This window comes from Castor canadensis, chromosome 5 (genome assembly GCF_047511655.1).
Source record: "Castor canadensis chromosome 5, mCasCan1.hap1v2, whole genome shotgun sequence".
NCBI classification, from domain to species: domain Eukaryota; kingdom Metazoa; phylum Chordata; class Mammalia; order Rodentia; family Castoridae; genus Castor; species Castor canadensis.
The window spans coordinates 136,235,017-136,249,197 of record NC_133390.1 but is presented as its reverse complement, the minus strand read 5'-3'; the positions used below and the strand labels follow the sequence as shown (position 1 = coordinate 136,249,197).

The following is a 14,181-nucleotide window of genomic DNA, read 5'->3' as shown; positions in this document are numbered from 1 at the left end:
TGTCAGATTGATGCCTTCAGTATTAAAATATACCATTATGCAATTTTCACAAGGTATAGTCATTACTAACCTAGGCTGTCATTAATTTGGGTTTATAAAACAGTGACTTTTGCTGGGGAAGCTCTATCTACATGTAGAAGACTGAAACTAGACCTCTATCTCTTACCTGTACAAAAATTAACTCTAAATGGATCAAAGATATTAATGTAAGACTTGAAATTATTACAGGAAAAAATATGGAAAATTGGAATATATAGGCATAGGTAATTATTATCTGAACAGGACTCCAATTGCCCAGGAAATAAGAGTAAGAATTAACAAATGGGACTGAAGTAGATTAAAAAATTTCTCTACATCAAAAGAAACTCTTACTACAACCTACAGAATGGGAGAAAATCTTAGCCAGCTGGTTTTAATTAATAATAAAACCTATTCTGGAATTAATATCCAGAATATACAAAGAGCTAAAAAGAACTAAACAACTAAAGAATGCCATACTCTGGTTGTTCAAGCCTGTAATCCTAGCTACTCAGGAGGCAGAGATCAGGAGGATTGAGGTTCAAAGTCAGCCTGGGCAAATAGTTCTTGAGATGCTATCTTAAAACAATCCATCAAAAAAAAGGGCTGGTGGAGTGGCTCAAGGTGTAGGCCCTGAGTTTAAGCCCTAGTACTGGAAAAAAAAAAATTGTATGGTTCAGTAGTGTTAGGGTACTCACATTGTTTCTCAACATGTATCCAGAACTTTTTCATTCTACAAAATTGAAACTGCCAGGAGCTAGCTGGTGACTCATGCCTATAATGCTAGTTACTTGGGAGCTAAGATTGGGAAGGCCAGCCCACACAAATAGTTCATGAGACCCCCATCTCCAAAATAACCAGAGCAAAATGGACTGGAGATGTGACTCAAGCAAGCACTGAGTTTCAAACCCCAGTCCCGACAAAACAAAAAGCAAAAAACCTCTGTATCTGTTAAAAACAGTTTTACCATTTCTGGGCTGAGGGTGTGACTCAAGTGATAGAATGAATACCAAGGGTATTGGTTCATTTTAGTTTAACAAAACACTCTGTGCAGCAATATAGATTTTCTTTTTAGCTCTTTCTTAATAATATCTTAATTTTAAAAATTATTAGTAGACCACAGTTTTATTTATAAAAGTATAACAAAAAGGCTGTTGTTGAGATGGAAATATGATCTATTTCTCTTAATGATATGTAGGAAACTGATTATATGGTATTTCCAAAGTGCAGGACTGCACTTTAGAATTACTCTGAATCTTAAAAAATCCCAATGGCCAAGCCATACTGTCTGGATCAGTTTCATTAGATGCTATAGCATTGGCATTAGGCACCTAGCTTCCTAGGTGGTTCTGTGTGCAAGCCAAAGTTCTTGTTAACAAATCATAACCAAACATTTTTTAAAGTTTAAGAAAAAAGATATTTGTACTTAAACTTTCTTTTTTTTAAAATTGTTATGCTGGGTGGGGGCACATTGTGGCTTAAAGTTTCTTTAGTCTAGAATATGTTAGGTTCTAGGCTTTTCTGGACAAACTTTCTTATACTAACTTGACTATAAGACTTTTAAAGATGTGGGACTCATGTAAGTAACCCAGTACTATACATGTCTGTAAACCAGTAGTATGTTTCCTGTTTCTGTTTTATAGATCTAAACAAGCACCAGATTGGGGCTTATTGAGGATGCAAATGGATAAGCATGGTGCTACCTTGAAAGAACATGATAATTCTCTTGAAAAAAAGGTAGGTAGCTAAAAGTTATGCTGTCTTGGTCAAAATGTGGACCTAAGAACAAGGGTTAATTTTAAAAAAATAAGTTTTAAGACTATACAAGTTATTCATTTGAGGAAGTAGTGTATTCTTAAGAATGATTAAAGCCAGATGCCAGTAGCTCATGCCTGTGATCCTAGCTACTTAGGAGGCAGAGATCAGAAGGTTTGAATTTCAAGGCCAGACAGGGCAAATAGTTCATGATACTCTGTCTCAAAAACACCTAATACAAAAAAGGACTAGTGGAGTGGCACAAGTGATAGAGTGCCTGCCTAGCAAGAAAGAGACTGTATGTTCAAGCCCCAGTACCACAAACAACAAAAAAAAGAGTGATTAAAATAAGGTTTTATGATTGATTGGTATGTTTTTAACTTTCTAATGTTAGACCCTTTTCATCATGTTTTGTGAAGAACCCTAGCTGCTGACATGTTACTTCAAGTTCCAGAGGTACCCTAGATAAATATATCTACCAACATTTTCAAAAGAACTTAGAAGTATCTTATAACATTATGGTTTTCTGTCTCTGTTCCATACTTTAAAATACTATAAAGTCACCATTGTAAATTCAAAAATATGTTTAATCCATTACTGTACACAGGTATCAACCAACCCAGATCCATTGGAAGGAAAGAAAGAAAATGTGTCCTCCTCCTTCTAGGGGATGACATAAAAGAATGTGTGTAATAAGAAATTGGCAAGGAATATAGGCCATCAGAAGAGGGAGCCAAGCCTCCTGGAGAAGTAATGAAGGCAGACTTTGTGATGGAGGGAATATAGGGGTATGTGAGAGGACTCTTAAAGGAAAAACAAGCTTTTTTCAGAGTAAGAGTGGAGGAGGACAGATAGGGCAACAGGTAAGGACTGTTAGGAGTCAAGGAACAGACCAGGAAACCCAACATATATCCAGTCAAAAAAACATTCCTGTGACGGAAAGTGTGGGCTCAAGTCTGGGAATGGTAGAAAAGAAAGCCTCAGAGGTTGTAGCATTGGGCCATATTGTGCATCATTCTGGCCTCAGGCTAGGACACTATTTAATGTAGTAGGTTTTGGAAAGCTATTGGAGATATTTGAGCAGGGCCATGATACGATTTCTTCAGTGCTTTAGGAAATTTCATCTATTTGGTTTGGGACTGAGACAATGGAGGAAGGAACCCCACCATAGGCAAGAGAAAGAAAGAGCCTGACTTTGGAGTTGATGCAGAAAGAGAGCTTGAAAATGCTGAATAGAAAATGGAAACAGTAAGGCAGATTCCTGAGGAAAGCACAAGGAGAGGAAATAGAAGGCCAGCTTTAGAGCATGTCCACTGTAGCAAAGTCATATTCTGGAAGATGCCTTTCCTCTCCTAAGTTGAATTTCTTTTGACTTTGTCATATTTCAAAGTTTATCTTTTCATCCTTAAACACAGGATTTTCTGGCTTCTAAGTGGTTGGTCCTTTGGTTTTTGGGATTTTTTTTGTTGTTGTTGCCAGAGGCAAGCTTCGCCTCCTCTGTGTTGACGCCCATGTAGCTGCACGTTCTGGAGTCTAGTATCACCCCTCAAGCCTTTCAGAGCACCTTCAGTCCTCTTCAAGCCTCAACTTTCCTTGCCCCTCCAATTAAAAAAAAAAATAGAAAGACATTTTTTTAGCATTCAAATATACATGTATATGATTTTAGAATAACCTACCAATCTGATGCCCACAATTCAAATTCATATGTGTTGTTATCATTGCACCAACTAAGTTTCAAGCCTCTCATCCCCTTTTCGCCCTGATTTTCCCATCCCCTCCAGTCCCTCTGTCCTTTTCCCCCTCCTCCTTACCCATCTTCTCTCCTTTCTCCTGCTTTCTGTTCTGCCTCTTTAACTCTTTAATCCTCTCCACTGCTTTCCTTAAGGAAAAGAAATAAATGATTGCATATATAGATACAGCCCCCTGTGTACCTCTTACAGATTCCGTACCCCTTTTCAAAGATAGTCTTATGCATATCCTTCCTGTACATTTTTGTTTTACTGCTTCATCAGTGACTCAATAAGTATCCTATTGTTTTGTTCAAGAAATGATGCCATTTATGTGAGGTTCTTCAAACAATGTGCTTTAAGAAAGAACCTGCATGTTTTTAGATCTGTTCCCTCTGTGCTGACTAAGAAAGATACTGTAATTTGCTGTTTTCCTCAGCAATTCCCCTTCTGTTTGTAAGAGACTACTTAAACTCAGTTGACATCAATTTTAGAATTTTGTATTAGAAGACATACTCAAAGTTATAAACCACTAATCTCATAATTTTTCAAATATCTCTATTATTAGTACAGAGGAGGGCTGCTCAACTAAACTAATAAATCAAATGATATTGTACCTCCCCCAGTATGTTTCTGTTCCTTTTTAAATCATCATGATCTCATTTACTGACAATCATAATAATTACCAATATATCTATCCTTAAAAATTGATTCTCAAACATTTAGATGTGGCTGAAGAAATGCATAGTCCCAAAGAACAAAATGATATAGGCATGGTGAGGTTTGTGGATTGAACCCAGGGTCTTGCATATACTAAGCATGAGCTCTACCACTGAGCTACAGCCACAGCTTTCATCATCCTTTTATTAATAGCAAAATAAGGTATCCTCAAGTTGTTTCTGGTTATTGGAACAATATACACACTTAGTAAATATTATGGGCTAAATATCTCTCATTAGATAAAATCTTAAAGTAAGTGACTTTCAAAATTTCATAAACTTCTAATAGAAATTACTTAGTTCAGAGTTAAATGAAACTCAGAAATATTTACTTTAAGTCTCTTGAGTAAATGGCTAATTAAACAGCCACATGTAAATGATGTTTACCTGTGAGTCCCTATGCTGTCAGCTCTAGTCAATCCGTTCTCTTAAGTAAATATATCATCAATGCCACAGAAACTCAGATTATGCCCCCTTGAGACCGGATGAGATCTGGCAGGACCTGTATAACCTATTAGGCAATTACATAATTGAGCTACATGCTTTTAATTCAGAAAAATTTGTAATTACTTTAGGGGGAAAAATGAGTTGGGTGCTTCATTAACATGTAAAGTGGCTTAATATTCCTTTTCTCCCAAGTGATATCTGTTTTCACCCAGGAGAACTTTGACACAACAGAGCAACTTGCTGATGTCCCTCAGAATAGATGAGGTCCTGTCCTCCACACATAAGATTTTGTTCTCTGGGAAGACTCATTCCTTAAATGATGAACTGTTTTCTTGTTCCCTCCTTCTGAATACTCATTTGCTGGCTCATATGAATATTTTCCCCTTTCTTTTAATTGCTAAATGAAAAAAAATCCCTCTCTTTTAAGTTAGATATAACTTAAGTAATGATGCTTATTTTTCTCTTTAAACACTAAGCAATTACTCCCAATGTCCATGAAGAAGATTTTTGAGGAAGAGGTAGTTAAATCTGTGTACTATGGGGAACTGTCATCTCCTGTCTACAGCCATGGTTTTTATTTCCCTTGCTTTTCTGAAGCTGTGTTAGTAGCACTGATTTATGTATAGAAGCGACTTAATTTTGTCAAATTCTTTCACATTCCATTTCTCTTTGTATTTGTACTACCCTTATAGAAATCAGATTCTTTTAGTGCTAGTATGTGTTTTCTTTTAAAAAAAATCAGAAAATAAAAAAAACCTTTGAAATATCAAGATAAACAAAAACAAGAAAACTGCCCCCATCCTATTATCTATATATAACCTTGTTCACATTTAAAATATTTCTAAACATGCATTACATTGTTTGGATACATCTTCTTTTGTTCCCACTTGTCACAAAGTGAATTTCCTTTCCTACAATAGTGTTCTGCATTATTTCAAATGGCTTTAGGGCCTCTGTCCACTCTCTCTTTAGTTGCCTGTTGATAATTTAAATTTATTCTAATTCTTCCTCCAGTAAGAAAGTTTCAGAGAACATCTTTGCAATTCAGTTTTTTCAGATATCTATGACATTTCTTTAGAATGAATTCCTAGATACAGAAATTAGGTCAAAAGGTACATACATCTCTCAGGCTTTTGCTATGCCTTGCCAGATCTCACTCTGAAAGGGTCATCCAAGTTGGCAGTAATGGATGAAAAAATCATTTCTTTAAGTTCTTTATAAAGCTAAGTACTGTCAACTTTTTTTGGAACCAATTTGAAAGGTGAAAATGACATACCATTTTTTTGTTCATTTGACCTTTTTATTACAATTGAGGTCAAACATTTTTCCTACTTATTTGTTAGCCATTTTATTTCTTCTTTCATAATTTACTGGTGCATGTCCTTTGCTCATTTTTCTATTAGATAAGTAATGGTTCTTTTTATTGATTTATAAGAACTTTAAAATATAAGCGTGTTCATTTTGTTGTAATATTTTTTAGCAGCTTGATCTTTGGACACATGTCTTTTCTATTAATAGCTTCATCTATCTGTTTATGCATTTGAATGTCATAATTGGAGGCTCAAAGAATGCATAGGAGGAAACAGAGAGGAGCAACTCAACAATGTGGTAAAACCAAGATAAATAGTTTCATAGCAGCACTTACCAGGAGCTGGGGATGAAGACATAGTGGGTCAGCCTGGTGCTGGTGGCTCATATCTATAATCCTAGCTATTTGGGAAGCTGAGATGCAAAGGATCAGGGTTTGAAATCAGTGCAGGCAAATAGTTCACAAGACCCCATCTCCAAAGTAACCAAAGCAAAATGGATTGGAGGTGTGGCTGAAGTGGTAGAGCACTTGCCTAGCAACTGTGAGGCCCTGAGTTCAAACCCCAGTACCACCAAAAAAAAAAAAAATCAGACTATGAGTGTCATAATTGATAAGTACCTGGATATAAATTAAGAGCCAATTTACATAACTTGTGGTTCCAAACATAGCAGGATCCATATTTAAACTGAACTTTGAGGAAAATTGTAGTAGAACTGAGCGAATAATTCTAAGAGTACTACTAAGTGTTATTCAAGGGGATTTAGCTGTGGTAAGATCTGAACTATGGAAGTGCCAGCATCAGTCATTATGCAGATACCATATTCCCTGGCATGTAATTTCCAAGCCCTGTCTCCTGGTCCTTGAAAGACATTAAAGTGAGGGACTAGTTTATTGGTATTAACTTAGGCTTCAGACTGCTAAGAATAGTGAAACACTCTCCAGTTTCCCTTCCTGATCTCCAAATGTATCTAAATTCAAAGACAGCCTTTATCAGTATTAGTTAAGCTTAAACCCCTGCATAGTCCATTCACAGGCACTATCAGAAGGTACATGGAAAAATTGTGGACTGGGCTGGAGTAGTGGCTCATGTGGTAGAGCGCCTGCCTAGCAAGCATGAGGCTGAGTTCAACCCCAGTACCACAAAAAAAAAAATCATTTCTTTGCTGGGCGCCAGTAGCTCATGCCTATAATCCTAGCTACTCAAGAGGCAGACATCAGGAGGATCGCCGTTCGAAGCCAGCACAGGCAAACAGTTCGTGAGACCTTATCTCAAAAGAACCCATCATAAAAAAGAGCTGGTGGAGTAATGGCTCAAGGTGAAGGACCTGAGTTCAAGCCCCAGTACTGCAAAAAAAAAAAAAAAATTTGTCATCTAAAATTCCAATTTGCAGAGCCCATTCAATCCCAGTGTGAGATATACAAAGCAGCTTGTTAACTCCTGTTTGGGCTTTTGTTCCTTTGTAAGTGTCCTCATTTGTAGACATGCTCCTTTAAATAAAGCTTCCTTAGAAATACACATTTCTGAAACATGTACAAACAATACATCTTGAGAGAGTATTGCAGATGTTTTTCCTGATTTAGCAGAAGTTGATTGTAACTAGAAACATTATGACTAGTCCTTGTCCAAGACTAACTTCTGTTTCTGTTCATTTATCATTATTCGCTGCTTGGTAGGGACTTAAAGTGTGTTTTCCTTTACAGATGACCCACCGTGCACAGGTCCACTGCTCTCTGTTGTCTCCATTGTCCAGTAGAGTCAAGCCAACCATTCTCATGTTACAATTTGATTATCCACCAAAATCTTTATGAATACAACATAATTATCTTTGGGACATTGTCTATAGAATTATCTTAAAAGATGAATCCTTTTGTAAATGTTTCTATCAAAAAAATAAGAGAAATTATGGCAGTGAACATTAAGTCATAAAAATAAATTAGATAAAATACACAAAATAATTAAACTGTGGAGCTGTATGCTCACATTACTTATATCACCACAGAAAAGAGGGCTCAACCCAAAACTGGTGGCAATGGTGGTATTCTTATCAAGCATACTAGGACATAATATAAAGATGTTGGTGGCATTAAAATAGGATTTTGTTCTGTGTTATTTGTATGCCCAGCTCAAATATCTCCAGCAAAAGAAGGTCTGATATGAATCAACTATTCAAAATATTTAGATAATTATGTGTCATCAGTGAGATTGTCAACTTAAAATTGTGTGACAGAGAGACTCTCCAAAGCAGAGTTTATTTAAGGACTAGCAGTGTTTGCAGTTCTGATACACATACTGTGGTAGATTGTCAGTATATGTAAAGAGGTTCAAGCAAAGGGGAAGTTTCAAAGACAGAAGTTTGTGTGTGAGTGTGTGTGTGTGTTTTGTTTTTAAAGAAGTCTGTGTAAGTAAGCTATCTTATAAGAACTTGTTTCAGGAGTTAATGTTAACTTGCTAATGAGACAGTCATTAGGCACGTATTCTTATACAAACATCTTATTTGAAATATTCAAAGTGTTTATCTGTAATACTGCAATTTTGAGAAATTGCATGCATTATTCCTGTCATAGGCATGTATGCATGAAGGCCCTTCCTTCATCACTTCCTAGCTCCATTTTTTGTTTCCTTCAGTACTGGGGTTTGAACTCACTCCATTGTGCTTGCTGGGCAGGCACTGTACCACTTGAGCTATACGCCAGCCCCATTTTGTTAATTTGACTCCATTTTGATCCTGATAACTTGCACTGGAGACTAGAGAGAAATAATATGATTAATCAATAATCCAAAACAGTTTCAGCATTCAAGGGAGGAGAGGAATAATAAAGGTGTTTATTTTAAATTGCTTAAAAAAACTGAAGGGCTGGTGAAGTGGCTCGAAGTATAGGCCCACTACCGAACAAATAAATAAAAAATAAACTATGAATCTTTACATGATCTGCAAATTCCACAGTAGAAAGTACAAAAAACTTTTGTCTCTTAACAATTTTATTCTTAAAATGTGTTGTAACACAGTGATTACTAAGAGCTCATCTCAGGAAATTATTAGTTACAGTTATTGTAATACAATTTCTAAATCCATACTTGAGGATCTCTCAGAATGTATGAATTATTTAAATCTCAGAAAATAAACATTGTAGCTTTTACTACAGTATTTAGGTCAGTTCTTTTTATTCATATTTTAAAATGCTTTCCATATACCCAGCATTATTGAGCACAGAGAGACTAGATCAGGATGGGTAGGGGATCCCCAACTGACAGTCCGGAAAGCACATTGACAACTGAGAGAAGGTTGTTCAAGAAGGCAGTGTCTGCACTTTACCTCTCTCCTCCCAGGCAGATTTCAGAAACAGGTACAGTGGAGAGGTCCATGTAAGCTGCTAGGATGGAGGAGGATGTCAGTCAGTGATGAGAACAACCCTAGGCCTGGGCTTCAAGGGCAGGACTCTATGCTGAATCCTGGTCTGCCGTAATGGGGTTACTGAGCAGGTTATCCCAACAGATAAAACTATAGAGTAAAAATCTAGGGACTAGTTTATACAAATAGGGAAAAGCCTGTTCTCACTAGAAATGGATCACAGGAAGGTCCTAGCTAGCTATAGGCTACCTTGATACCAAGTCCTTTGGCCAAGTTCCAGAACTCCTTAACCATTCTCCATGTGTCCAGGAGGCCAGCAAGTCCTAGGGAGAGCAGAGAGCAAGAGCGTTCCAGAGATGTCAGGGCTGAAGGCCCTTCAAAGCCACATGATTATCTCCTCAGATGTTCACCTTCTTCCACATTAATCACAAGGAATGATTATTCTTTTACCCCTTTTTCATGGAATAATTGCTTTGTTACCCATATACTCGTGGACTACAGATGACCTATGAGGCTTTGTCCAGGTCTGCTCTTATTAGCTTGTAAGGTCTCATGTCCTTTCTTTCAGGACTGGTCCATACACTAGCCCTATGTTTTCTATCATCATTACATGAAAGATCACTACCACTGCTACCACCATAGTTTTTCCTCCTGAGCAAAGTGCCCATTTGTAATAGGAAGCAAGAGAAGCATACACTCTGGCAGTGGGTTGATGTGCTCAGTGGTTGTCTACTAAACATTTAACCCTTTTTACCAGCATACTCTATGTCTTAAGGAGCAAAGTGACCTGGAAATTAAAAGACCTGGGCACTAACCTAGGTCCTATTAATTACCACTTGTTCTTCACCTCTCAAATTGACTGTGATTAAATCTGTCTCCCCCTGTATAGATAAAACAATCTAGTGCCCTGTGAAAAAAGACAAGCAACATGCCAGGTGAGTTTCCTCAGCTCCCCAGCAGACTTAAAGGCAAGTCAGGACCACTTTTATCCTTGATTGAAGATTAGGATTCAGAATCAAGTCAGTTATCTTTTTCCTTAGTACATCCTACTCAGCCATTTAGTTTTTCTGCTATCTTCCCCTTTTGGGGGAATTGTTAAGAGGTCATTTCTGGGAGGTTGGGAATACTGCAAGATCACATTTTTCCAGATATCTCTCTCTCTCTCAATCCCAACTAACTTCGTTACATGTATAGAAAGCAGAATTCATGATATGAAAGAATACATCTTTCCTTCCAATAGGAGGTCTAGGATTCTGACTTTTGTACATATCAAAGGGAGAATAAACCACCTCAAATAAACAGAGGTGATCACATCAGAACACTAGTGCATTACTTAGATAAGATTTAGTCTTCAAAAAAGTATGTTATTTTGAGTAAAAATTGTTGTATAGAATTAAATTGTGCTGGAAAATAACCAAATGTTATTTTATCTTGAGGACATTTTAATTTCAGTTAATGTCAAGAAGTAAATTAAATCCTAAGTAAAGATTAACCTAAAATTATATTTGAAGTGTGAATCTTTGAGACCAAGGGGAATATGGTTACAATTTGTTTTGATTTCTTTGTGCTTTCTTTGAAACACTGTAGGCAACAGCATTATTGAAAAAAGCCCTTACAGAAGAGTGTGACCATAGGTCAGCTATTCACAGTGATGAATCATTTTGCAGCTTGTCATCTATTCTGAATGACAATAGTGGAATAAAGGAAGCAAAGTCTGCTCTGTGGCTCAACAGTGTTCTTACAAGGGAACAAGGTAACTATTGTTAAACAGTCTGTCCACAGCAAAAAGGCATTCAGAGTCAATGCAACACCCTTTTTCTCCAGGCATACCTATAAAATATCACCAACTAGAGGCTATCTCTGATTTTGAGATGAATAATATGTTATTTTATACCACTTTCCAATAAATATGTATGTTCTCATAGCATCTAATAGGAATAGGAAACCTAATTATAGGTTCTGCTAAATTTCTGAGTAAATAAGTAATTGTAAGTTATGAAATCATAGCAAACCTATTCATTTGGCAGTAGTTTTTAGACAAGAAATAAACTAACCAAAACAAATACGTGGAAAGGTAGTGAAAATAAAAGGAGTGACCATTAAAACACAAAATATAACTTTGAAGTACATTTTTATTATCATGTGTTCAATTTTTAGAAGTTTCAAGTGGCTGTGAAGATGAGAGCAAGGAAGAAAGTGTGACTGCAAAAGTTCCAATCACAGGTAAAACTATGGGTGCCTGACAGCTTCAAACACAGAGTACAGTCTTATTACATAATCAGAACATTCAAGATTATTGGTTTGTGGACCCCATTAAGAACTACTATATTCAATTACTGCATGCTAGAGCAGGAGATTGATCATAAGAGTATAACATATAAGGTATGTGAACATACACTGCAGAGGCAAATAACATAACAAAGGTGTCCGGTGAGCTCTTTATCATGATGTTATATATTTATGCCTGTAAACATACTCCATCCTGAAGCCTTTCAGCACCTGCATCTGTGTGAGAATGGCCAATCTCTCAGGGGAACATTCAGTCATTATATGACAAAGCACAGATGTTGTGGATTTTACTCTTTTTCTTTCCTGTAGTAATTGTGAAGGTATATCATTAAAATAAGAGACAGGAAAAAAGTACCAGACAGAAAGCTTGCTTGTGCCACAGTTACAAAACCCATCTGGTAATTTAAAAATTTTACCAGTCAGGCTTCATCAAGACCTATTAAGATTTCTGCACATGTATAAGATGTATTTAGATGGAATCTGAATGATATCATTACTTTTTAGGTTTAGACTATCAATAGCAGCAATTAGTATTCTGAACAGTGTCCTATTTATTGTACATCTAAATTTACTAGTACCTTATTTTGTAAAGTGGTGTGCTACTTCATTATAAATTCAAAGGTCTGACTTTAAATATTTATATGAGTAAATACTCCATCGCACCGAGGTACTGAGGCATGTATCTGCATATGTGATAGTTTTGTTCTTGTTTATAAGCAGAAAAGAATAGCTTGCTTTTATGACAGTACAATTCATGGCACAATGATTAATTTTTTTAATGTATGTTTCTGTGATGAACTCTGGTTTTGAAAAAGGAGTTTATAGTAGAGCAATTATGTATCAAATAATATTTCACTCCAAAATACAAAGATTTTCTTCTCTTTTTAACATTTTTTCCCCAGTGATGTTTATTGTGCTTTTATTCTTCATTTTAAGAAAACTCTGGTAAAGGCCCCTCATGATTATTTTTATTAATAGGAGAAAGATAGAAGATTCCCCCCAATTTCAGATAACCAAGATGTCATTTGGATATCTTTTTTCTTGCATTTACCTTTGAATGTAGAAGTATCTAATGACCTCTGGATTTATTTCAGTTAATTTCTAATAAGCCTGTAAGTTTATTCTGTTAACTGAGAAATGACATAATAGCTCATTCTTACTTCTCTTTTCAGTATTCATTCCAATCTCTCTTGCTGTAAGTAGGTGACACTCCCAAAATTAATGTAAATGTTGTTTTCTCATAGATTGTCTTTCTAAGGGAAGAGATAGTTTTAAGCTAGGGTTTCAAATCTTTCTTCTCAAATCTTTCTTCTCTTCATGCAGAAAGAAGGGTGATAGGCCTAGATGTAATCAGGGCTATTTGCCAGTAAGATTTTTTTTTAAATTGTAAGTCTAACAACCTGCCACCAACTCATCAATTGTTTAAAAGAAAATGCTGTGTGCCTGTTGTGCCAAAGTATTAGACATACAAAAAATAGCTTGGGAGGTATGGAAAAAAAACTTTGTAAAGCTGTTTATTCATTAGAACATTGCTGTTCTATCCTTGCCACCAAACCCTCATTCTTCTGAGCCTCTGACCCTCAGACCTCCCATGAAGGCCTCATGCACCTTGACTCTACTTAATACTGTTTCTCTGCCTGTCATTGTAGCTACTTTGGTCTCTAAGTTCTTGACCATCATCCCTTTATTAAATTTTTGTGTCTTTGGCATGATTATTTGGAGATTTGACTTTTGGTAGAGTAAGGCAAGTTTGATTTTAGATCAGGTCTGCCCACTCCTTTATAGTAGTTCTGATAGAGTTTCTTGTTTGTGTAGGTGCATTCTGATTGTGTTTATATGAGCTGCATTCCTTCTATAATAGTCCAAAGAAAAGAATTAGTTCAGAGGCTATTCCCAAGGGTACCCCCTTGCTGAGAAGATGTGGCTGCTGAACCTGAGCTTTGACATCAACCATCTATGCTGGCTTCCACAATCCCTAACATTTCCAAACCAGTGACATAGTCAAAAGGAACTTTACAGGGCCAGGCACAGTGGCTCATACCTGTAATTCTGGCTACTTGGTGGAGATCAGGAGAACCAAAGTTCATGGCCAGTCTGGGCAAAAAGTTAGCCAGATCCCATCTCAATCAGTAAGCTGGTGTGATGGTGCATACCTGTGAGCCCAGCGACAAAGGACGTCATAGGTAGGAGACTCAAGTGTCCAAGGCAAAAATGCCAAGACTCTATTTGAAAATAACTGAAGCGAAAAGGGCGGGGGTATGACTCAAGTAGTAGAATACCTGCCTAGCAAGCATGAGGCCCTGAGTTAAAACCCCCATACTACAAAAAAAAAAAAAAAAGAAGAAGAAGAAGAAGAAGAAGAAGAACTCTACAAAAGAAGCAGGGGGAATGGGGATGCAATGCCACAGCAGAAAAAGAAATCCTGAGATGAACCCCGCAAAGGGAGTTCTGGACATCTCCAGTGTGTTACTCTGTCACCTGCTTGTCTTCCCTGAGTTATGGTAGCCACTTGGGACCAAGACCAGCCCAGACAGTACTGCTATGATTTTGCCAAGACAGTACTTCCT

General features: G+C 36.8%; 1 protein-coding gene across 6 annotated transcripts in view; it reads left to right on the top strand.

Annotated features, from left to right (window-relative positions):
• Kiz (kizuna centrosomal protein) overlaps nucleotides 1-14,181 on the top strand; it is a 111,963-nt gene that overhangs the window by 69,604 nt on the left and 28,178 nt on the right. For 5 of the 6 annotated variants that reach the window (XM_074074228.1, XM_020176662.2, XM_074074226.1 and 2 more), the window contains 3 exons: nucleotides 1,662-1,755; nucleotides 10,913-11,078; nucleotides 11,483-11,548. In XM_074074228.1, the coding sequence (XP_073930329.1) occupies nucleotides 1,662-1,755; nucleotides 10,913-11,078; nucleotides 11,483-11,548 (326 nt within the window). The remainder of the gene's footprint in view (nucleotides 1-1,661; nucleotides 1,756-10,912; nucleotides 11,079-11,482; nucleotides 11,549-14,181) is intronic. The other variant, XM_074074230.1, reaches the window with a different exon arrangement.